This window comes from Syngnathus leptorhynchus, chromosome 18 (genome assembly GCF_054491065.1).
Source record: "Syngnathus leptorhynchus isolate UIUO chromosome 18, UIUO_Slep, whole genome shotgun sequence".
Taxonomy (NCBI): domain Eukaryota; kingdom Metazoa; phylum Chordata; class Actinopteri; order Syngnathiformes; family Syngnathidae; genus Syngnathus; species Syngnathus leptorhynchus.
The window spans coordinates 1,356,959-1,380,603 of NC_141212.1; the positions used below are offsets into that span (position 1 = coordinate 1,356,959).

The 23,645-nt window shown below is 51.3% G+C and overlaps 1 protein-coding gene across 2 annotated transcripts in view; it reads left to right on the forward strand.

Annotated features, from left to right (window-relative positions):
* nbas (NBAS subunit of NRZ tethering complex) overlaps positions 1-22,559 on the forward strand; it is a 31,533-nt gene extending 8,974 nt beyond the window's left edge. Inside the window, exons 19-53 of one of the 2 annotated variants that reach the window (XM_085937811.1) lie at positions 868-946; positions 1,867-1,971; positions 2,040-2,176; positions 2,768-2,854; positions 2,932-3,085; positions 3,682-3,867; positions 4,339-4,512; positions 4,670-4,803; positions 5,396-5,458; positions 6,022-6,144; positions 6,201-6,303; positions 6,377-6,454; positions 6,513-6,649; positions 7,102-7,214; positions 7,660-7,773; positions 8,034-8,147; positions 8,461-8,618; positions 8,709-8,774; positions 9,234-9,398; positions 9,465-9,584; positions 10,143-10,266; positions 10,745-10,821; positions 10,907-11,044; positions 12,317-12,540; positions 12,610-12,720; positions 12,779-13,029; positions 14,007-14,359; positions 15,553-15,780; positions 15,974-16,176; positions 16,490-16,573; positions 16,645-16,828; positions 18,586-18,725; positions 18,786-18,933; positions 19,610-19,735; positions 21,222-22,559. In XM_085937811.1, coding sequence (XP_085793937.1) covers positions 868-946; positions 1,867-1,971; positions 2,040-2,176; positions 2,768-2,854; positions 2,932-3,085; positions 3,682-3,867; positions 4,339-4,512; positions 4,670-4,803; positions 5,396-5,458; positions 6,022-6,144; positions 6,201-6,303; positions 6,377-6,454; positions 6,513-6,649; positions 7,102-7,214; positions 7,660-7,773; positions 8,034-8,147; positions 8,461-8,618; positions 8,709-8,774; positions 9,234-9,398; positions 9,465-9,584; positions 10,143-10,266; positions 10,745-10,821; positions 10,907-11,044; positions 12,317-12,540; positions 12,610-12,720; positions 12,779-13,029; positions 14,007-14,359; positions 15,553-15,780; positions 15,974-16,176; positions 16,490-16,573; positions 16,645-16,828; positions 18,586-18,725; positions 18,786-18,933; positions 19,610-19,735; positions 21,222-21,500 — 5,080 coding nt within the window. In that variant the 3' untranslated portion in view covers positions 21,501-22,559. The remainder of the gene's footprint in view (positions 1-867; positions 947-1,866; positions 1,972-2,039; positions 2,177-2,767; positions 2,855-2,931; positions 3,086-3,681; positions 3,868-4,338; positions 4,513-4,669; positions 4,804-5,395; positions 5,459-6,021; positions 6,145-6,200; positions 6,304-6,376; positions 6,455-6,512; positions 6,650-7,101; positions 7,215-7,659; positions 7,774-8,033; positions 8,148-8,460; positions 8,619-8,708; positions 8,775-9,233; positions 9,399-9,464; positions 9,585-10,142; positions 10,267-10,744; positions 10,822-10,906; positions 11,045-12,316; positions 12,541-12,609; positions 12,721-12,778; positions 13,030-14,006; positions 14,360-15,552; positions 15,781-15,973; positions 16,177-16,489; positions 16,574-16,644; positions 16,829-18,585; positions 18,726-18,785; positions 18,934-19,609; positions 19,736-21,221) is intronic. The other variant, XM_085937812.1, reaches the window with a different exon arrangement.
* The last annotated feature ends 1,086 nt before the right edge of the window (positions 22,560-23,645 follow it).

Genomic DNA, 23,645 nt, shown 5'->3' on the forward strand with positions numbered 1-23,645 from the left:
CTCGCTTTTTTTTTTTTCCTCTCACTTTCGCCGTCGCTGTTTTACTTCCCCGAGGAAGTTTGTCGCAGTCACGGAGGCGCATTCGCTCATTCCCAATAATAGCAGTACTAAAAAGTACATCAATAAGAACCATAAAGCCTGAAACTTTTTGCTTTACTCTTTAATATTTCAACCGCTGCGCACTCAAGCAAACATTTTTTTTCGACAAAAAGTATTGTGATTTATTTATTTTTATTTTATTTTTTTAATAAACTCGTAGTCTGGCGGCGTTTGAATGTACAGCGCTGCATAAACCATAAATCACAAAAAAAAATGCTCTCGCACACATTGCGGCGCCCACAATTTCCGCCTCTCAGCACTTGCGGCCTCTCGACGAGCGACGGCTGTAATTAGCGGCAGTAGCGGCGCTAAGCCGGCGCGCACCATGAGCCGCTGTTAATCTCCAGCAGTGTGTGTAGAAGAAGGCCGATAAGCGGCGATAGTAATGAAGGATTAAGACGGCAAGGGAAGGGGTCACGTCTCATGTGGTCACACTCACACCGTGGCCGCTTCTCCGCAAATGTCTTTTTATTTTTCGGCGTGCAATCCTGCCGTCGGTTTTTTATTCTCCGCCCCCAGATTGGATGTCGAACGCAGCAGCCAATAAAGCACGTTGTTGTTTGCCGCCCCGTCGCCTAATTTACGGCCGGGATTCAATTACGCGGAAAATGGATTTCGCCCGGGGGTAAGGGTGCAATACGTCACCTGGCGGGGCGTTTAAGAAAAAAAATAATAAAAAATTCTGGTCAGCGTTATCATTCATCTTGTGGAATTATTTCCAACTAGCAATGCTAACAGATTGCGATGCTAATTTTATTTTTTTTGCAGGCTGACGCTGGAGCAGAAGGAGTTGTGTCGGAGCCGACTGAAGCTGCTTTCGTATTTGGACAGGCTGGCGACGTACGAGGTAAGGCGGGAACAGCGTTTTGCGATCCGAAGTTTTGTTATCATTTCCATTTTGTCCGTATATCTTGTCGCCAGTGAATAAGATTCACACCGTGCGCCGAACCCCAAGGCGTCGTTGCGGAATGGCAAAAGGGCAGAACCGATCTTGATTGGTTTGACCTTTTTGCCGCATAAAAGGTCGCGGCCGGGCTTTTTGTCTTCTTCTTTGTCCACACAAACGCCTCGTCATTATTTACCGATGACTCCGCGCGACGCCGGAACCCTGGGTGGAATATCTCGGCCTGGCTCTTACGAAAGCTTCTCGAGCGCGACGCTAAACCCCGCCCAAAGCAAGAAAGGGATTTTCTTTTCTGTCTCTCATTGATATTCTCTCTGAAGCGCGCTAATCTCATTTCTGAAATATTGAAAAGTTGTACGTTGCCCCTCCTCGCCGACAAATGGGCTTTTATGGCCGGGCCACCAAAAGTATATCAAGCGGGAGAGTTGAGATTCAAGATGAGTAATGTGAACGGCGGGCGCCACCTTTTTCCACGCTCCATAAATCGCACACGGCGGCGCACTTTTTCTCAAGCCGCCAGCGGGGCCACCATGAGATTTTGACCCGCTTCGATAGAGCCCGGCCAGACGGACGGACGTTGTCATGGCAACCGCAGCTGCGCCTTCGCATCCGCTCTCCCCGGCCGTCTATGAATATGATATTACGCGGCTTTTATCGTCACGGCGGGCTCTGAGCACGGCCCGTTCAAAAGCTGCTCGCCATTTTTTTCGCCCCCTTATTTGAAATTTTGTTTTCAGTTGAAAGTTTCACCAAAAACGCCAGTTTCTGACCAAAGAGCAGAGAAAATGATTTTTTCTTTTTTTTTTTCTTTTGTACTTTCAGTTTTATCTGTAAACGTGCCGGTCTTATTATCCTCCCCACAGGAGATACTCGGAGGTCCACACGAAGCCGAGCGGAAATATGACGCCGAGTTCTTCAAGAAGTTCCGTAGTCAGAATATGGTTTTGTCGGCGCGAAATTACGCCAGGGTAAAATAAAACCTCGAGTTCTTTTGGAGCTCGGCGCCTTTCTCATCCGACTTGCGGTCCGGCCGCAGGAGAGCAACGTGCAAGCTCTGGACATCCTCTTCACGTACCACGGGGAAGACCTGCTCCAACATCGACTCGTCATCCTTTCCAACTTCCCCGAGACCACGTCTCCGCACGAGTACACCGTCTTACTGCCTGAGGTCTGGTGAGTATCGGGACTCAGTTTGCACACCTTTTTGTGAGGAGGCGGGGCCTTTTTTGCGACTCTGCAGTGAGCATCCATCACGGCCAGCCGGGCTCGCCGCGGGCCGCTTCCCAGTGGTCCCCCGGCTTACGAGCCAGCTGGGCCGCACTGCAGTACGCCAGCGAGAAGGAAGGGGGGGAGGAGGAGGAGAAGAAGAAGCAGCCCCATTGTGATTACCGATCAGGTTCCGGCGGCAGAAAAGCTCGCCTTAAAATGTTGTTGTTGTTTTTTCCTCCAAGGCGCTCGAGGCTCTCTCGACATATCTTTGCGCTCACGTGAATATTTGCCCTCTATTTTTCATTCAAAGGAGCTTTTTCCTTTTCAGAGAAGACCTTCCAGCCGAATAGCTTTAATTTGTCGCTTTCAGAAATGAACTTGTTGAAAGATAAGCGTTTGGGTTTTTAAGAGGGATCACTTGCCACTGGGATGAGTGCGGAGAAGATTTCCCCGCTTTTACTCAACCGTAAATAAAAATATCTCGTAAATGGGACACAGTGAGAAAAAGATTTTTTTTCTCGACTTGCTGTGTCAGCGTTTTCTTTTTGCGCTCAGTGCGGACGAGCGAGGGGAGCCGGCGCTGATCGCGTGGGACGAGCAACGACACCGACAGACCGACTGGTGCGAGGCCGACCAATGCAGGTGAGCTCCTCGAAATATTTTTTTGGGTCATCGTTTTTCATATTCTTTCAATGAAATTAACATTCGTGTTTGTCCAGGTCCGTTTTGGAGCAGAAGCCGTTTGACGATAACGACATCCTGTACGAGGACGCTCCGGATCTGTTCCGCTTCCGCTCGCCGGCGCCCTCCGTGCGTCTCCTGACCGACTGGTACTGCAGCCGAGCTCGAGATATCGAATCCTGCTCCCGACAGGTAACACGCTATAAAAAGAATAGTCATCTATTCTTTATCCTCTGCAAAGAGCAGCGAAGATTAGTGCCACGTCGAGGAACCGAGAGCACACTAGATCCTACCACTTTGAATTTTACGAGTGTTTTTTTTTTTTTTTGAATGCCGTACACCGACGGAGGAGGAGGTGGAGGATGATTTGGGGCTTCATTGCACATTTTTCAAGGCAACTGTGGGGAATGGCGCCTTTCATCATCCTCGGGAGATGAAGCCACTACTCGCTCGCTCGCACGCTGGCGCCAGTGTAATTTGTTAATCTCCAGGAATCACAGCGGCGGCGGCAGCGCTCGCCTTCTTTCATTCGCTCCTTCGTTCCTTGTTAATTAGATCTCATCTCCCTTTGCTGCTTCCCGCGACACGTTTCTGGAGGAGGCCCTCAGGATCCTACCTCAGTCACTTGGGCCTCATACCTACCCCATGAAAAAAGAAAAAGTTTCTTTTCATTTTCATCAAGGAACAATATCGATGAAAAAACTAAAACCTTAGGGATGTAAGCAGCATGTTTGGATTTTTTGTTTTTTTTCGTGAAAAGCTTAAATCCCATCAACGTGGCGTGACAGGTGGACTGCGCGCTGTCGTTGGTGCGCCTGGGAACAGAGCGCGCCGTCCCCGGGCTGGAGCCGCTGCGCGACGACCTGGTGACGCTGGAGACGCTGGTCTACGAGACGCTGGACGAGAGCAACCTGACGCTGCGAGACCTGCAGCAGCTCGCCCGCATCGACCAGCTGCGCCTGCTCATGAAGAACGTAAGGCCCGCGACTCCTTTCCTCTTAGTCAGTCCGAGCACGGACGCGTGGAGGGCCGTTTGTTCCGCTGAGTTTATTTTCCCTTTTCATTTGAGCCCGCTATTAAAACCCGGCTGCCGTGCCAGCTAGCGTAGCGACCGGGGTGTCCTTGGAGTGCCTTATCCGATGCGGAGCCGCCAGGACGGACGGCAGTAAGAGCAGACGTGCGGGCCGCCGGGCAGTCCGCAAATGTCCTTTATTGCCGCGACAACAACCGTTTGACTGCCCCGGCGAGACTCGCTCGCTCGCTCGTATGCTCTTCAATTAAATGAGCTCTTTTCCCTGTATCTGATGTGCTTCTTTATCACGGAGTAGCCCAGTCAAGTATTTCAGTCGCTTTATATCGTTGGAATCGGGCGGATTGCCCCAACCCACAAAAAAAAAAAAGAAAATAGAACATTAGAAATGAATCGTTGTCTTTTTGACCATCAGTCCAGCAGGGAGCACTACGTGAAAGACGCCTTCCAGTGGATGGTGCCCTTCCTGCACCGCTGCGAGCGACAGGAAGAGAGCGCCGCCGAGCGGCTGCTGCGGGACTTCCTGGTGGGACTGGCCTGCGGCGACCTGACCTTCCCGCTCATCATCTTCCAGCACTCCAAACCTGACGTGAGCTATTTTTTCAGTCGAAATGATTCCGGACATCGTTGTCGATTGCGCCACAGCGCCACTAAACAACGGTGGCCGTTTGTGGTATTGACAGAGAAGGTGACTTCAGTCTGTTAAATCGATCAATCGGTCAAAGCTCATTTGTTTTTATTGGCAGTGCCCGCAGAAGGTGATCGGCGACCCCGACCAGCTGATGGCGGTGGCGCTGGAGTGCATCTATCGCAGCGAGAGGGATGACCAGCTCAGCCTGTGCTACGATATCCTGGAATGTCTGCCGCAGAGGGGCTTTGGGTAAGACTCCAAAAATTGGTGCACACCTTTGAACTACTTCCAATGTCTTCCGTTCTGCACACGTGATCCAACTTTTGCCGATGATGATGATGATGATTGCCAGTAAAATGTTCTTTTTCCCGGAACATTGATTATTCCATCGGCATTTCATACAAAGGCTCTGACTCAGCGTCACACACAGACGAGCTTTTAAGTGGCTCTGATTTTTCTGAGCACTTAAACCGCACCGACCGGGCTCATTTTTATTTTTATTTTTTTTCCTGATCTCGCATGAAATCGTTTCACGGGGAAAACGAAACGCGCCAGTAGATCTTTAAGGACGGTCGAGGGAGACGAGGATTGAAGGTGAACGAGTCGTGTGCAAAAGGAACATACAGAAAAGTGGGCGGGGCCACACGCGCTCGGGCGACTTGGTGGCGGGTCACCTCTCTCGCGGGCGACTAACCCAGAATGAGCGACACGGGGGGATTTTTTTATTTTTAGCTTAGCCTCGTAGCGCTTTGAAAGGCGACCGACAGGCTCTCGGACAAAACGCTCAGCTTGGTGTTAAGAAAGAAAGATCTCTCAAAATGTTGTTTTTCTAATTTTGCAGGCCAGAGACAGACGTTACGTCATCTCTGCACGATCAGGTGGACAAACTGGAGAAGCACCTCAGGTAACGTTCCAGTGGATTTTTCATTTGGGCTATGCGGAAGGGATGCTTTGTATTTCCCAAGGGTCGTATTGATTGGGACGCGCTGCCATTTGGTTTTTCATCAAGGCGTGAGGGGAAAATCAGCTGGGCCCGGATTGCGCAAGTCCAAACAGCGGCAACCGCGTTGCAATCGACATGCTCGCTTTGTACTGTCGCGTTCCCTCCTCCCCTCATAATGGGCCTCTGATGGAGAGCGGCGAAAGAGGAAAAAAAAAATAAAAATTCAGCAAGCACAGTCATCGCACACACACACACACACACACAATATATCAAAGCAGCGGCAGCGGTCCCGTGGCGTTCAAACAGCCCGAGGCGTTTTTTGCGCTGCCGCAGTTTAAAATCACCTCCATGTCGCGCTGCTCTTGTTCTCTTTTTCTGCTTCTCCTCCTCCTCGTCCTCCTCTGGGCTTCCCCTCGGGGTGAGCCCCTCAACGCGAGCACCGCGGGGAGGGCCAGAGGACTGCCGATGCAGACGAGGAGAACTTCACCGCGCAGAAATTCCATTTGCCCGCTTTCTGTCCACAGCGTGGCCGAGGTTCTGGAGAAGCACGGCCTGCGCAAGCCCATCTCTTACGTGAGGAGCAGTCAGAAGAGCCCCGAGGAAGCCCACCAGCTCATGGTCAAGCTGTGTCGCCACACCGGACGCAAGTACGAGGCCGGTTGTCCAATTGCGCAGTCCCGTGGCTCATCTTCCGTGTTTTCAGGAAGCCCGCCGTGGGCGAGACGGCGTGGGGGGCTCTGCTCCAGGACCTGCTGGACATGCAGCAGAACGTCTACACCTGCCTGGAAGCTCACACCTGCCACCAGGTGCCGTCAAATACTCACCAGCCATCAATTGAAGGACCACTTCATGGATATATATATATATTTTTTTGCGCAGATCTTTGTGGAGTCACTCCTGTGCTCCGGCCTCTCGGAGAACGTCCGTCTGGCCGGAAAGCTGATGCACTGCTCCGAGGTAGGCGAGTTTCGTCTTTCCCGAGCGTGAGCCGTCATCATCGTCTCGGGCCCCCTAGCAGGTCAGCCAGGACGCGGCGAAGCTCCACGCCATCAAGGTGGCCTACCGTAACAGCCTGCAGCTGGTTCTGGCCGCCGCCAGGGAGTACTTCAACTCCTCCGCCACGCTCACCGACCCCTGCATGGGCCTGGCCAGGTGAGCATCACGCAAAAACCATTCCATTGCAAATATCCGTTTTGCTTTCCTCGCAATTTCCTCTCTATTCATCCACGCTGTCGGCGAGAGAAACAAGAGCGGCTAATTTGTCTACTAAGTGGAGTGAAGTGGGAACGCTGTTTATTGGGGCAAAGCGCGCCGGTCTCGGAGGCCTTCATTTTGAATAACGCTTGATTGGGCCCCCGATGAAGCGGCTCGTTTGGCTCCGCTACAAAAAGCAGCCGCTCTAATGGCCGCCTTTTATTATCAACACCGCAACCCCGATAAAGATACGCCCTTCCTCGCTAGTCACTTTGCCAACAGTGAAAAAAAAAAAAAAATGGTGGCAAAACACTACTTTTGTCCAAGCGTCTCAACTCATTTGCATTGGAATGACCTTGATGCTAATTTTTCTTAGCAAGCATGCTAATGGGGGATATTGTGTCCCTCAGGGCTTGTCTGCAGCTGATCAACGACCGGCCCCGAGCCGTCCAGGAGGAGCTGGACCTCATCGACGCGCTCGGCCACCTGGCGGACTTTGGCGTCAACATTCTGCCTCTGCAAGGTAAAAAAAAAAAAAAAAGCAGGTCACCACGCTCAACTTGTTTTTCTTTCCCCATTTTATCTTTGACACCTCTCCTCGATGATGCCTCGTCTTTTTTTTTTTTTTTTTAAGTCAGGCCAGATAGTGGGACAAAAGCCAAGCTTAAGAAAATCTTGTTTATGCGCTATTTTTTTTCCATAGCTCAAGGCCGCGCCATTGTGCTACCTCACAACTCACACATATTTTTTTTTTTCCATTTTGTTCTTGTCACACGTGCTCGCCCAGATGGTGAATGAAAGGTTTTGATAATAGATAAGGTCTTTTCAGCTCCGGTTGACGCACCTAATACACAATTAAAGGCCCCAAACGATGAATCCTCCCCGGCGCCTCGCCTCGACGTGAACAAAAAAAAAAATTTTGTTCAAACTATTTCAATTGACGTCCTTCTTTCTCCCTTTTCTCGCAGTGCGTCTTCGTTCGGATCGTCTGTCTCTGCTGGAGGAATGCGTGGCCCACTGCGCCAGCGCCTACAAGCAATCCACCACTCTACTCAACTTGGCGTCCCTCCTGCGAGTGGCAGGTGCGCCCAATCGCTCATTTTATCCAAGATGGACACAAATAGTCTTCAGACAGCGAAAGCAATCCCGCTTTCTTTCTCCATATTTAATTATGCGGCGGCGAGCTCATTTGCCTTTAATACGCCGCCTCGTCGCCGTGACCTTCGCCGGTCGCAATGAGATTTATTGAGACAGATGTCGGACGTGATTGAGCAGGATTATGAGTTTAGCGTGTTGATGGAGATGATAGCAAAATAATTTTTCTCTGTGCGTGTGTGTCAAGGGGATGACGAGGCTACGCGCAAAGGCCAAGTGTTGACCCTGCTAGCTGAGCAGGCCCTGCGGTGTCTGGACTTCAAGGCTTCTTACATCCACTGTCAAGACCTGATGGCCGCCGGTACGAGCTCAAATCACGCACGAGCATGTCGGGATTTGTTGGAAAATGAGCTGAATTTCTTTTTTGCAGTTTTTTTTTCCGGTTCTGCGGCGGCGTTTTAAAAAATTAGTCGGTCCGATTCAAGGTCAAGCGTTTTTTTTTTTTTTTGCACGCTTCACTCGGGAGAGCCATTACGACAACATAATAGATCAGCGGCGTGCGTAATTGTTTTCTGTGTGCTTCACACAATTACCCCGCAGGGATTTCATACCGTTATGTTCTGTCTGGTCTGGCTGGCAAAGAAAATTGAGCAGCAAGTTGGCCGTGTTTGCAGGTTACGCGGCGGCCTGGGACGTTTGCAGTCTGCTGGGCCAGTGCGACGGCTTCGGCCAGCTGGAAGCCAGACGCCAACTGCTGGCCTTCTCCCTCACGCACTGCCCGCCCGACAACATCAACGCGCTCCTGGCCGCCTCCAGCGACCTGCAGACTCAGGTGGAGCAGCTCAGAACATTTGGAGAGTCAAAAGCGGTGTTTTCTTTCATCCGCTTTGGTTTTATGGCGCTCTTTGAAATGTTTACGCAGGTTTTGTACCAGGCGGTCAACTACCAAATGGAGCCCGAGATCGCCGAGGAGAGCGACTCATCCAAGGTGCGTTTGTTTGATATATTGGCCCCGCCCCCTAGCGTCTGATTGATGAGCTGGTCCGGTCCTCCTCTCTTAACGGCCTACTTTGTGTGATTTCCTGCGGCCTTCCTGCATTTTTCATGAGGTGTAAATCCCGTGTTAAGGTTCCTGGGTTCCTTTGGATTATTTATGCTTTTCTTTCTTTTTTATTTTCTCTCTCCTGGCCATCAGCTGGGCCAACTTGATGATGTCTCGAGTGGGCGTTGAATGTTTAATGAGCTTAACGTTTGAAGTCTGGATGGCCGCTGTTGAAGCGATCTGTTGTCATTTTGTCGTGTTCCTTTTCTCACCTTCGGAGTGTGGTTGTTTTTTTTTTCAGTGTGTTTCAAGTATTGATGACACGTTGAGCCGCCAGCCCACTCGTCCTCCAAATGTGACTCGCCGACTCGGATGTTTGTATTCATCGAGTCCTTGTTTATTCAGGCGGCGGCCCCCCAGGCGGTGACGGCGGGCGAGCTGCTCCACAGGACCACGGCCAAGACCATGGAGGTGCTGACCACCACGGGTCTGACCACCAAGGCCGTGCTGAGCGCCGTCGGCGATCACCGCTGGTGGAAGCGCTCGCTGGACTGCCTACGCCCGCTGCACGTACGCGCCCTCACTCGCCGTCCATTAAAACATCAACGAGTTGACTTTTCAATGTCGGCTTCTCAGAGCGGAGACGCCGTCGCCGCCGCTGCCGGGGACGAGCGCTCGAGTGAGAATTCCAAACTGGAACGTCAAGGCTGCTGCGCTTTCTATCAAGATGTCATCGAATGTCCCTACGTAGATCCGGTAAGCGGAATTGTACGGAATTTTTCAGCTGCACCTCAAGCTGTCATGTCGGGACAGCTGTTTGAAGCACGCAACGTACATTATCGTCAACAATGCCTTTTTTTTTTTTTTTTTTTGTTACATTCTGGTTACGCGTATTATTACCCTTCTTTGCCTCGGGCAACATTCTTAAATTACAGCAAATATGCCTGAGTGGGTTCTTGACTTGAGGCGTTTAATTAGATTTTCTTCCTCCTCCAGATGACTTCAAACAGCTCCAAATAAAAAATGGGGGGGAGGGAGAACCAAAGCAGGGAATAAATTAATATTGATTTGTCTAAGTCATTTTAATGCCGAAAGCAATTTGGGAGTTGTCGGCGTTAGAGGAAGAAGAGACGCAACGGCGGAACATCCAGCGCGACGTTTCGTGTTGGAGAAAAAAACAAAAAAACAAACAAAGGCGATGCTGTATAAAAAGAAATGACACAAGTAGAAAACATGAAACAAGACAAATAGTTTGACCTTCATTTTTATTTTGCAAAGCATGTCCCAATTCTTTTGTGCGTGTTTCTTTCCCAGAATCACAACGTGTATTCGTCCTACGACGACGTCCCCCCCGAGAACTTTGCCGAGGTGCTGCTGAGGACCGGCAAACTGGCCGAGGCCAAAACGGAAGGGGCCACTTTGTTTCCCGCAACTGAGGGTAAAAGGTCTTGAGTTACTTTTTATTTTATTTATTTTTTTCCCTGCGAACTGATTTTGCGTGGGCTTTCAAGTCTGGCTTATCTATTGGATGGGCAAGGCGCGTGTTTATCCCTCCGGTAATTCCCGCGCCGATAGTATCGCCGCCTCGACACAGGCGTGTAATCGGCTCGTTCGGAGGCGTAGCTCGTCCGACGCTAGCGCCGAGGTCGTAGGAAGTCGGAGAGAGAGAGCGAGGGGCGCTTTAGCTCCGCCCACCGGCTTGGCATCCCGACGTGGATCTAATTTGGCATTCTGGGGGAAACTTTCCAAGTCGGCTTGAGATGCATGTGAGCTGGAGTGCACTTGTTAGGAGTGGCCGTGTACTTTGAATAAGTGAGTCCTCTCCATGCCCAGAAAAAAAAAAAAAGACAGACCAACTATCCAAAGTCAAGAAGGAGATTTTTAATGATGCTGTCATTTGTATTCCTCGTCCGCAGTGTTGCTGCAGCTGGCCAACGACGCCTTTCCTCGGGACGCCACGCTGGCGCTGGCTTACTTGCTGGCGCTGCCTCAGGTAGCGTAGCGTAGCGTAGCGTAGCGTAGCACTCACAGCTCAATTTCAGTACTGATCTGATCCGTCCACAACCTGTTCTGTGCAGGTCCTGGACGCCAACCGCTGTTTCGAGCAGCAGCACCGCTCGGCCTTGTCCCTCCAGCAGGCGGCTTATTATTACTCGCTGCAGATCTACAGCCGCCTCCAGCCTTGCTTTAAGGACAAGCGCCACGCGCTCTACCAGGTTCACCGCTCTTGCTCCTTCTTGCGGTCGCTTCTAACCCGCCTCAGAACTTTCCTCACCCTGGTATTTATCTTTCTGCTGACTATCGATCAGCGGGACTAATGGAATGTGGCCGCGGGAATAAATCAGCCCGCATTGGCTGACTGGAAGCCCTCCAGGCGGTTTGTGTCCGCCTCGCTTCCTTTTTTTTATTTGAGCTGCGTGAAATGTAAATGTGAGCAAAGTCGCCACGGGTGCCGATTAACGTCCGATTTGGACGATTCCGAATTCCACATAGTCGACACGCCCCGCCCCGTTCTAAGGCCAGGTCGTGTAAGCAAAGGGCTTCAAAATGTGACTCTCGCCACTTTTCTTCACGCAATCTTCTCCCTCTCTTCACTTTTGAACCACCGAGGCTGGAATCTCATCGAGTCCCTTCATGCTATAATTATCTTATGCAAATACGACGAAAGCGACGCCGCAGCTCCTCCGGCCGGCCGGTGAGCTACCGTCCAAGCGTTGACTCGTGTGAATTAGAAACGAGGAGCCCGCGCCGTGTTCCCGACGTCCAATTACCTGCCGGGGGACGGCGGCCGTTAAGGCGCCTCGCTAGCGTATTTTCCCGTATTGAATTGCCTTTCAGTCCGCCGCTCTTGATGTGTTCCTCGCAGCCGAATTAAAGAAGCGGGCTTCGCTCGCTGTCCCCGATTTTCCCCCAAAGCCGTTTTGGGGGCAAAAGAAGAAGGAAAAAGGAAAATAGCCTCATTAGTTTTTCAATGAAAGGCATCAGAAAAGCGGCCAACTTGTCAGGTTCGCCGGGTTCGGCGCGTGCGGCGTGACGATAAGCCAAAGGCGCATTTTTGTCCGCCAATCGGCCCCGCGCGCCTTCTCCACCGTCAACCCTGCAGCAAATTTTCGTTTGTCTTTAAATGACAGCATGACACACAAAAAAAAAAAAAAAAATCCTGCAAAAAAAAGCTTGAGGCTGTAGAAAAACAAAATCATATCAAAAATTTAATTCACTTCAGGGCAAAAATCCATCGAGTGGAGGGTTGTATAGAAAAGAAAATTGTACCGGTGGTGTTCCACAGGGCTCAATATTAGGTCCACTTAGTTTTTAAATCATTGAATTACAAATTTGAGGTTTGACACAAAATCATATTGTCAGCCTTGCTTTTGTTTATTTGTTCCCAGAGCGATTCAGACATGAGACCTTGAGAATAAAACCGCGTAATCAGCAAATTGTGCCGACATGTCCGTTTGAGTCTCTCTTCCTTCTCCTCCCGCCGGCAGGCCGACCCCAAGGAGCTGATCCGACTGGTCACCCGCCACGTGTCGGCGTATTCGGGCTGGCCGGAGGAGCTGCAGAAGCTGATCGAGCAGCTGCACGCCTACAACGAGCGGCTGAGCGACTACACGCAGGCGCAGGTGCTGCGAGGTTTAGGCCGCGGGGTGGACGTGCAGCGCTTCAGCTCCGACCCCGACTACAAGAAGGAGACCATCCTCGGCCTGGCTGAGTCAGTCAAACTAGTCCGACCCTCTCCACGTACTCGTGCCATCCTCCTTTTTGCCTTTTTTTTTTTTAGGACTCTGGATGACAACGTGTACGGCATTTCGGTGTCGTTGGCTAAACGCTACCGTGTTCCTCTGTGGGAGGTCCACATGACTCATCTGGAGTTCCTCTTCACAGACAGCGGGTACGCCGGCGCACGCGCAGTTCTTGTCATTCTCTTCTCATTTGATGTTCCTCCTCAGTCTGTCCACCAAGGACGTGGAATCCCGCAGCGAGTCGCTGGCTCTGTTTGCCACGCTGAAGAGCGAGCCGCAGGCCTTTTACGGACACATGAGCAAGTACGTGCTGCCCGCCGTGGAGGGCGGCGATTTGGATCGGTTGCTCTACTACTACACCCTGCTGGACGCCGCCGGCTGCCGGCCGCATTCCGCCGCCGCCGTCGCGCCCGACAGCCACGTCAAGCTGCTGAAGAAGCTCCGCGCCGTGGCCAGCGGTGAGTCGGCAGGAATTCAAACCAAAGCGAAAATGGACGTCCTTTCCGAGGTCGTCCGCGGACACCTCGTTGCCGCTTGAGTGCGCTAGAAAGTTTCGAGTTGACGCGGCGACCGGTCTCTCAAGACGTGGCGGAAAGGTCAGCGGGGTTTTCATGCCTCGCTTGCGCCGTCTGTTCTTTCGACACTTTTTTTTTTTTTTCACCTCATCATTAAGCAGGGCTTTTGCCTTGTCTTATTACAACCCAAATTAAATGATTATTTATTCAAATATTTTGAATGTTTTTTTAATTATTAAAAGAAACACAAAAGTATTATTTCTTAAAATCAGTTTTCAAATATAAGGTTTTAGTTTTGACATTTGAATGGTTTTCTCAACAATGCTTTTGGTTTTAATTTTACAAATCCTTTTTTTCGCACTGTCCGCTTGTCGCTAGGCAGAGTCCGTCACTCGCGAGCATCAACCCATCGCGCCCCACCTGCCGTCATTAAAAATGCATCGAGCTTATCGTTGGGCCAAGCTAGTGCGTTTCGATGGGCGGGCGGGCGGGCGGGCGGACAGGAAGCGTTGGGTATTGTGGAACAGCAGGAAGCGCGCATTAGTGTCTGCAATTTTGCTCACAGTGTGATGCCGACGACCAGTTGAAGGCGCGAGTGGGCGGGCGGGCGGCTCGACGTCGGTTTGAGCGCTACCTCGTCTGCCTCGTCTTCTGTCTACAATTGCGTGTGTGTGTGTGTGTGTGTGTGTGTGTGTGTGTGTGTGTGTGTGGATCTGCGTGGCGCTTTGAATATTTCAAGCTCAGACAGGCCGCCACACGGATGCGTCTGTCACAACACGCGTCATGCCCAGCAACAACCATTTTCTAGCGCCATCCGATTTTTTCCTCTCCTCTCTCATTTTACATACTTTTTTTTTTTTTTTGCATGTGCGAAGCAATTATGAGAACACAGCAACTTAATTCCCTCTGTTTGCCGGCAGGCTTAAACTACCGACAGCTGACGGACGGCTCGCAGGACCCGCTGGTCGCTCTCGAACCGGTTCTGACCAGTCAGAACGTGTTGTCCATCTCCAAGCTGGCCCATCTGTTGCCGAGGCCCGGCGGCGTTGACGGCGGCCAGGGGGCCACGTTGTCCCCCAGCGCGGTGCACGCCGCCTGGCTCGGTAAGTTGTTCTGGAAGGGCGACGCCCACTTGCTGAAGAGGCCGCCCGTCAGCGAGCAGGATTACCTGCACGCCTACGACACCTGCGCCAAGTACCTGGACAGGCTGCTTCCCGTCCACGCCGTCCACTTCCTGGATGACGTCACCTTCTCCCTCCAGGCCGTCCAGCAGGTAATTGCTCTCAAATCCTTTCTACTTTGTGGCTCCTCCCCCCCCCCCCCCTCCCCCACGCAGCTCCCTTGAGTGGGCTCATTTGTGGCTCTCCCTCTTTCAGCGGCAATTAAAATGGAGCACCCAGCAGGTTTCCCCGTTGCGCTCTTTAACATGCACTTTATCTCCTCGAAACCCGCTGTCACGCCTTCCTCCATCAACTCCGAGGGGGCTTGACTCTCCCCCTCCTCCTCCCCCCCCACACACACACACACATGACAAATGGCTCTATTTCCCCCAAGGCCAAGGGGCGAGGTCATAGCTGAGCGCCCGCCGGACCTTTTGTCCACGCCGTAATGTTTTTTTTTGTCAGAAAGTGTCGGAAAAGCTGGCGTTCTCTTGGCCTTTTTCATCACAGTCTGAGCGTTTTTAATGTTTCACCTTCAGCTGGCGGTTACGGCGCTTACTCATCCGCCGGACACTTGAGAAGGGACCGAACGGAAGAGCGGCGAGAAAAATCCAGTCGCTAAACTCCCCCGCCGCGCGTCCGACGATCGAACCTTGAGTTACTCGACTGCATTGTGATTTATTTACTTCTTGGTGTGTTTATATGATTTGATTGAACCACGACATGGTGTGGTCGTCTGGAAAAAAAACATCATTGCATCGCTGACGGTCGACATTCTCAAAATTGTATTTTTCATTCACTGCGAGACTAGTGCGTGTGTGTGTGTGTGTGTGTGTGTGTGTGTGTGTGTGTGTGTGTGTGTGTGTCTTTTGTCCATGTGTGGCTAAACGCATGAAATTCCACTTTTATTGCAAGGTCATTTTGGCTGATCTGCACTTTGGGGGGGAAAAAAAAGCTGCAATCCATTCACACCATTAGATAGTGTGTGTGTGTGTGTGTGTGTGTGTGTGTGTGTGTGTGTGTGTGTGTGTGTGTGTGTGTGTGTGTGTGTGTGTGTGTGTGTGTGTGTGTGTGTGTGTGTGTGTGTGTGTGTGTGTGTGTGTGTGTGTGTGTGTGTGTGTGTGTTTTTTTCAATGGAATGAAATCTCCCAGCAGCAGCCAAAGGCCGTCTCCTTTCCTCTTGAATTGTTAACTTTCTCACAGTGGATCCAATCAATCACAGCCCGCTTTTAGCCGGCCGCTTAAGCTCGCCGCCGTTCCCCCCGCCATCTCACAATTGGCGTCTTTCCCTCCCGTTGCTTTCCAGCTCAGCATCCCGACGCGCTGCGAGGTTCTTCGGCGAGCCACCAAAAGCTTGCGGCAGCTGGCTGAGAAGAGCAAGAAGCGAGGAGGGGGAGGAGGAGAAGCGGCCGGCGGCGGCGGCGAAGAGGCCGGCGTGACCTTGGACGAGGCGCTGGCCCACCTGCGCCAATCGCAGGCCCACCTGGAGACGCTGGGCCATCACTTTGTGGCATCGCTGCGAGACAGCCAGGAGGTGAGTTGATTTTTTTATTTTCCCGTCACGCCGTTTCTCGTTAAGCGACTGGTCCTGCCGCGCGGGCAGAGGGGAGGTTATGATTTGCCGTGCGTTGCTACGCGACGCTCGTTTGCGACTCCCCGCGCTGTGCGCGTTCATCATCGTTTAGCCTCCATTGTCTCTTTTCGCTTCGCTTTCTACTCCGTCCCAGGAGCAGCTGCGAGACTACGGTCGACGTTACGACCTCTCCCGCTCCGAGAGGTCCGAGGTCCGGGAACTGGCGGTCGCCATGGCGACCGACGGCCAGCCACTCCAGAGCATCCGCCAGCTCCTGTGCGTCGCCGTGGGACCTCTGGACCTGTCGCTCAAAAGCGTTCTCCAGGACGCCGTGGCCCGAGTGGTGGCTGAGCTCAGGTAGCCTTAGCCTGCCCTTTGACCTCCAGTTTTTTTTCTGGAGACTAATTGGCTCGCTAGTTTGCTAAAAAGACCAAAATGGTGCTTCTCCTTTTTTTTTTTTTGAATACATTGATTTGCTTGCTGAGCATTTAATTTGAAGTGTGTCCCTGAAAGTAAAGTCTTTGATTTCCTTCCCTGAGTGCTTGTCCCCTCCTGACACGCTTCCTCATTTGCACCTCTTATCTTAATGAGCTCTTATGTAAGACCATTGCCATCATTTTCTCTTTACTTTTCCTCCTTGTGTGTGCTTTTTTTTTTTTTGTCCCCTCAGCGGCGACGTCGTGACCGACCCCACGGCGGCCCTCGGCGTGCTGGAGGCCATAACGACGGCCGTGCACGACAGCGTGCAGGCGGGGTAGGTCGCGCACACACACACACAAAAAACAACGGATGGAAAAGAAACCAAAGATTTCCCGACTCTTCCAGCGACAGCACGGTGAGCTCGGACGACCTCTTGACCTGGCTGCGTCCGTTCTGCGGCGAGCCGTCGCTGCCGGTGCGTCCTCGCATCGCCGTGCTGCAGATCCTGGAGAGCAACTTCAGCATGTGCGACGCCGACATGCGGCTCTTGCTGCTCTACAGGACGCAAGCCGTCCTCAAGCACACCCAGGTAGGAAAACCAGAGAGGCCCTTTTCCCCAACGGCGCTATTTAGCATTTAGGTATAGATTTTGTGACATCATCTGGAGTGATTAGTCATAACCACGGCCGGTTAAAATGTCACCGACGTCAGTACGGAAGCGCTTTTTTTTTTTTTTTCTTTCTTTCTTTCTTGCCGCGGCCTTTTGCTCTCTGCGCAACAATTTATTTGTTTGTGACATTTAGCAGACAAAAAAAGTGACATGAATGCAGATTGCGAGCGCTACAAATTTGCATAATTACATCCACCAAGAAGGTTTTCATTTTCATTTGCAATTTTATATCATTAAAAAAAAAAAAATCAATGCCGCGGCAACCAGGCTGCTCCTCTCATTCTTATTTCATTTTATCAGTGGAAACAGGAGCTCGGAACATTCAGCCACCCAGATTTGAGTCGTGAGCAATCACACGTGTTTGCGTTCCTTTTCTCTTTGACCTTTTTTTCCTTCACCGATGGAATATTCATGGAACACAAACTCCGCATGCATGATGAAGGACAGCTCGGAGTCTGGCCCGCAAATGGGCTTGAGATTAAAATATAGTCGACGTGTTTAATATTGATACTTTGGGATGGGCTCAACCTTGAGCTCCTCTTTGGCCTGCTCACATTTGATGTCACCACACGAATATAATAATATATCAGTTTCTGACCTAAAAGTGGAGAAAATGATTTATTTATTTTTTATATAGCAGGATGCTTACTCATAAGTGTATTAGCATTGGTGGGTGGAAAGCAAAATAAAAAAAAAAAAAAAAACGAACTGATTGAAGCCACGCCAGAACGCAACATCCCACCGGCGGCCGCCCTTTCCCCTCCTCATTTTCTCTCTCCTTGTCGTCCCCTTTTGTTTCAAATCCTCTGTCGTGGTCCGTGCCGCCCGCTCTCTTTCTCTCGCCCGACCTCCGCGACTTCATTCCCGCCCGCCGCTCGAGACATTAGCCGCAACGGGTGGATGAATATTGATGAGCTGGCGGAGAGACCCGAGGCTCTCTGGCCGAGATACGGCGCCGAACCCGGATGCCGCCTCTCTCTTTCGGGTCAAGGACAAGTAGACAAGATAATGGCCTTAACTTTAAGGTAGCCGACACGCAATACGCCCCCCCGCCCGGAAAGTCGATTTGTGTTGGATGGGGGCTGCACGGAGAAAATAAAAATCCCGCTGAATGAATTAATAATGGTCCCGATGATATTATTATAGACCTTTTCTGGATTTGAAACATTCAGGTGATGGCGGAAAATGACATCACGGCAACGCCTAATTAAGCAAAGAGCCGCGCAAATTTGCCGTTGATAACTATCATTAATTCTCGGGGCATCTTCTTTATTTATCCCCACAATAAAAGTCTCCTTTTGATTTTTCTATTCAGCCTTTTAATTCCGCCAGCCGCCTCATTAGCATGCGCGCTTTCATCCCACTTTGCTCGTTTAACATCGCACGACGCCGCACGTCCTCGGGCTGCGTACCAAATTAGTGCTCGGACAAAAAAAAAACGACAAAAAAAATAAGAAAGGGCAGCAAGACTCTTGAATCTTTTCTCCGTTTTCTCACCTCAGCACTTTAAGAGCATTAGCATACATTTAAAGAAGACGTACTGTGCACTTTTTCTTTTTTTTTTTTTATATACAATTGGAAAGAGTTTCCTGCTGTTTTAATAATTTGGGGCTTTTTTTGGTAAAGTAGCTCGGTCGCTAAGTTTTGAAAGGTCACGTGAGCCCATCTCCCACCAGGTGCAGATCGAAGACGTGGAGAACCAGGAGAAGCGCTACGGCCTCTTCCTGGACCTTTTGGAGGCGGCGCGCCGGCGGGAGGACTTCCAGACGCTCGTCCTGCTCCTGCAAGCGTGGCCCCCCATGATGCAAGAAGACGTGTAAGTCCGTAGAGGACTACTTTTGTGTGCAAGCGGCCCATGATGGCTTCCTGTGTCCAGGGCCACGTCGGAGCGTAACCCTTGGGTCCTGCTGGCTTCCGCCATGCTGACCCGCCGCCAGGGACCCGAGGTGGATGTAGACCTCGGTCAGCAGGTGCTGAGCATGCTGCGAGCCCTCGACAACACCAAGCACAAGCTCCCGCCGCAGGTGAAGCTCCACGAGTTGTGTTGATCGGTCGCGAGGCAGAATTTGTTACCCTTTAGCGTCCGCGCGGACCGGCGTCTCTCCTTTGATGACCTAGCAAAGGTGCTAGCCAACCTATCGCTATGCGCGACGCCCCGCTAATCATATTCACGCCGCTCGGCACATCTAGCGCCAGCTGACTGTGATATTAGTTTAGCGCTAATGTTATTCGGCTCCAAAAGGCGAGCGGCTGCTGAGCGGCTGTCTGCTATTAGAAGTGTGAAGGAGGGGGGGGGGGGACCAGTGTGTGTGTGTGTGTGTGTTGGGGGGGTCGTTTTACTGTGTTCCACTTTAATTTGAATGCGGCAGAATGAAACCAGCAGAGCAGAGGAGTCAGATTGCATTGTAATAGCCATATATTACTAGCGGCGGCACAGGCACAGCACACCGTGTGCTCAGGCGCACCGGAGACCTTCTCAAAGGAATTATGTGCCTCAGTGGCCATTTCTTTGACTGTCCTTTTTTTGATTCAATTCCCCCTCGCGTTTCTATATGAGCCTGGCCCAATATTGGATGATTTCAACCGGGCAAAATCATTAGGCCCGCAGATATCTAATTAGCTTGTCGGCTAGCTAGGTAGCTCATTTATTAGGACGAGAGACGAGCAATGAGTGCGTTGATCTTTGTGTCCTCCCTCCAGTGCGTCCCAAGCGTGGCCCAACTGCTGCTGCCCGCTTTCCAGCAGCCGGCGCTCAAGTTGATGGCCGAGAGCGGCGACGACGAGCTTCTGCGACAAACTCTGGAGCGGCTCAACGGCATGACGGCAGTGAGTTGTTTTTTTTTTCCGTCCCAGCACTTCCAAATGGTTACGGTGGCTGAAAATGAAAGGTGGCTCCTGAGCGTCACCTTTTCATTTTCCTTTTGTTAATTGCCCCCCCCCCTTTCTTTTTCCAACAATTACGCTCACAAAGCCGCACGTCGGGAAAATATTGATTGCCGGCGGCGCGCTCAACTTTTTCAATTAGGCCTCACCTTAATGCGCTTGTGTTTTTCCTCCGCCGTAACGAGCAAAAGTGAATTAACCGTGTAAAATGTCACTCTTAATTCACCCGCCTTTTCATATCTGCATAAACAAGCCCCGAGGTTTCATCCGCTCCTGGGGCGCCGTAAACGGATCCGTCCGACATCGCCGCCCGGCGTGGTGACTGACAGCCGTTATCTCACCCCAATGAGCGCGTGATTTCTTTTCTTCACAAAAGCCGTCCCCCCCCGAGATGGCGCCGAGACCGAGTTGAATTCCTGAAGATTAGCGTGTCATTAAAACGCCGTCTCAGGAAAAGTCTCCTGACACGCCGATTAAATGTTGCCGACACCGTGTCTGGCTGAGGACGGAAGCAAAGAGGCCAAAAGGTTGGCGGCGGGAGATAGAGAACGTACCGGTCGCTTGACGCCAGGCCCCGCCCACACAGACGTCGCGTGTCGTGCCTCGCAGAGCCCCCGTTGTTGGCTTTCCTGTCGGTTCGAAACGTCGCTCCCCTTCACTGAGCCCCGGGAAGCGACGGGAAAAAAAAAAAAATTGACAGCCCGTCATGTTGTACAAAAAACGGCAGAAATTTCAGGCGCCTCTCTGATATCACAACCCCCCAGCCTCGCCTCGCCTCCCCCCCTCCCCTCATCTCCATTTCCACACTGCTGTGTCACATCTATTTCCACTTGGCCTGTCAATCCCACCGTCTGAAGACTTCAAATCTTCTATCTCTCTCCTCTCACACATACTCGTCAAAATAGAATAGCCTGGGAGCCCTCTGTGTGTGTGCAACGGAGGTAGCCGCCTTCCTCCTCAAGTAGCTGCCCGCAAAAAAAAAAAGATCTTGAGAATTGAAAAGTCCAGCCGCAAGTGTGTCATCACCAAAATGTCTTTTCTTGTTTGTTTAGCGCTCAAAGCTGTAAATACGTCAAGGGTGACATGAAAAATAAATGGCCGCTTTTCTTCACCCTGAATGAAGAACAACCTTTTGACTTCATTTCCACTTGGCCTCAATTTGAATCTATCACCGAGCTTGTTTACAAGCAAATGTGCAGCCGGTAAATGAAACCGGGCGCCATTTTTTTTTTTTTTTGCACATCTATTATTTGTGGTTTTAAGGCCGACTTGTTCCTGAAGAGGTAGAAAAGTCGGTTGCGCCATGCATAATTGAGCCAGCCGGCTCCACTCCAGAAATACCGCGACGGGGACGTCCAACGCAAAGCCCGACACGGCATGAAAACGACACGGCTCATTGCCAACGCGTGTTTCTCTGTTTGTTTTGCAGGAGGAGGCGGCGGCGGCGTGCGACGACGAGCTGCTCTCTCTGCTGCTGGACGCCGGGCTGATGGTGGAGTGCGCGGCCTCGGCCGTCTTCCCGCTGCTGCGCCAGCACATGTTGGCGCGCCGGCGGCCGGGCGGGCCGGACGCCCGGCAGATCGCCGGCGGGCTGCTGGAGGCCGGCCGCGGGGCCGAGGCGGGCTCCCTGCTGCTGGCTCACCGCGGCGCCCACCCGGCCCACGTCACCTTTAACTCGGCCCTCGGCGTCCTCAAAAATTGGCTCTGAGGTGGGATGCCACACTCTGACTGAAAAAAAACGTTAACAACCAGTCCACACAAAGCTGATGTCCTGTTGTGTGATGGAGTTGTTGGCAAATAACTGCTGAGTATTATTGAGCCTTTTTTTTTTTTTTTTTTTTTGTTAAAAACGCCGGCTCGTCGCTGTTGTCATAATAATGTTAAATCAATTCCCGCACGCAATTTGGGCTTCAAGCTGTGTCGTACGCAAACACAAGACAATTATCATGAAGGATAATCATTAGCTGACTGCTCTTGAGAATTTAGTAGGAAATGAGACAAAAGGTTGCCTAATAATTACATCATCAATTTACATCCAAAAATCCTGCTGCAAAATTCTCTCATTCTGTCTCCCTGACCTCAATTAAAAACAAAGCTGAGCCATTTTTCCATTTCGGGGGCGTCCTTCAAATGATAAAAGCGAAAAAAAGGAGGAAAAAAGTTTTTGCGGGGAAATGGCAACAGGCGTTTGTGTTCCATGAGGGAGAACTGAACAGCAATAAGTTACCATGGTGACGTTGAAGCACGATGGGGGGGGGTCACACACCAGCATTGCCCCCCTGGAGAAAGGAGAGTAAACATTACAACTGCCTCCCGTAAACAAAGAAGAGGCTGCGTGGATGTGTGTGTGATTTTGAGCTCCGCCGAGGGCAGCGGTCGCTCTGGAATCTTAACTAACACAATCGGCGGCGACGTGCTGAGAGGTGTTGAAAGCGGGCGTCGGGGTTTTAAAGCTAATTAGGAAGCAGGCCACGTGTAGCCGTATGTTGTCTTTGACTGCGTGAAGGAGTCAAAGCTTCAACTGCGCACTTGCAACCAGGACAATAGCATCTCTAGTTTGTTGCCATGGTAACTGCACATCACCGAGCCTTTTCGTTCAACCGGCCGAGCCGGCGCTTTGAGTTACGAGCTGAATTTGTGATTCAAAAACACCCGTATGCTAAATACATAGATGCTTTATTGTTGATTGCATGTTAGCGTTAAGCTAGCAGATGGTCAACTTGTGTAGTTGTATTCAAATAAAATGACTGTTGCCACGGTAACCAAATACGGCCTACTGTTATTAGTGCACCGGCCTGGACAGCTCCCGCACTTACTCAAATGAAGGTGACTAGTTTTGACCACGTTGCCGCGGTAACCACAGCGCAAACGGTCGACACGGGAGCAGACGACCGCTGCTCGGAAGTCAACATGTTGCGTTTATTCCGTCCGTTGTGTTTCAAGGGGACCATGATTAGAGTTCAGAGCCGAGCCGTGACCGGCGCGCAAATCAAGCCGTTTGGCTGCCGTGTCAGGTGGCTTGGCCGTCCGGCCGGCAATTTTAATCGCTGCTGGGAAAAATCGCAAGGCGTGTGTTTGAAAGCTATCAGGCAACATGCAGGTGCTGCTGTTTTGCTTAGCGACAGAGCGCTTAACGCGTGTGAGAGTCGCTTATTGTCGTCGATTGTCCTAATCAGACCAATCATCAAACGATGGCTCGGAGCTCCACGGGAGGCCGGCTCGTTCATCCGCCATTAAGTGCTTTCCGGCTAGGAAAGAAAAGGGAATAATTAAAGCCGAGACAGGCGATAAGGCGGTCGACGGCTGCTAAACGCTCGTTTGGGCGTCTCTCGCCCGACAAAGTGTCAACCCTCGCACCCTCCTCCAGTGCGCTGATGATAGGTCATTCCTGGAAACTGTCAGCCGCCGCAGCGAGGTGACAGACAAACCAGGACCGAGACACGACGCCGGCTGGCCCACCCTAATAAGCTTCGTTATATAACCAAGGACCTGTTTGTTGGCGCCGCCACCTTACACACCTGAAAAAGGTCGAGAAAATACTGTGGACTGAGCATCGGACCTTGTGGAACGCCACATTGTCAATGTCAAATGCAGCTCAAGTCAGTGGCAAAAAGTTGCCTCACTACTTTTTGCCACCTTGAAATATTTAACTCTGGTACACTGCGCCTGTGTGTGTGTGTGTGTACACTCCATTGTGTACATTCCATTAAATCCCATGTACACACACACACACACACACACACACACACACAAACCTTGAGGGCACTGCCACGAGACCTCGGTTAATCATCCTCACTGGCCAAAAGTCACAGAAGCCACAAATCAATGCTTAAATGTGTGTCTGCTGTATTAA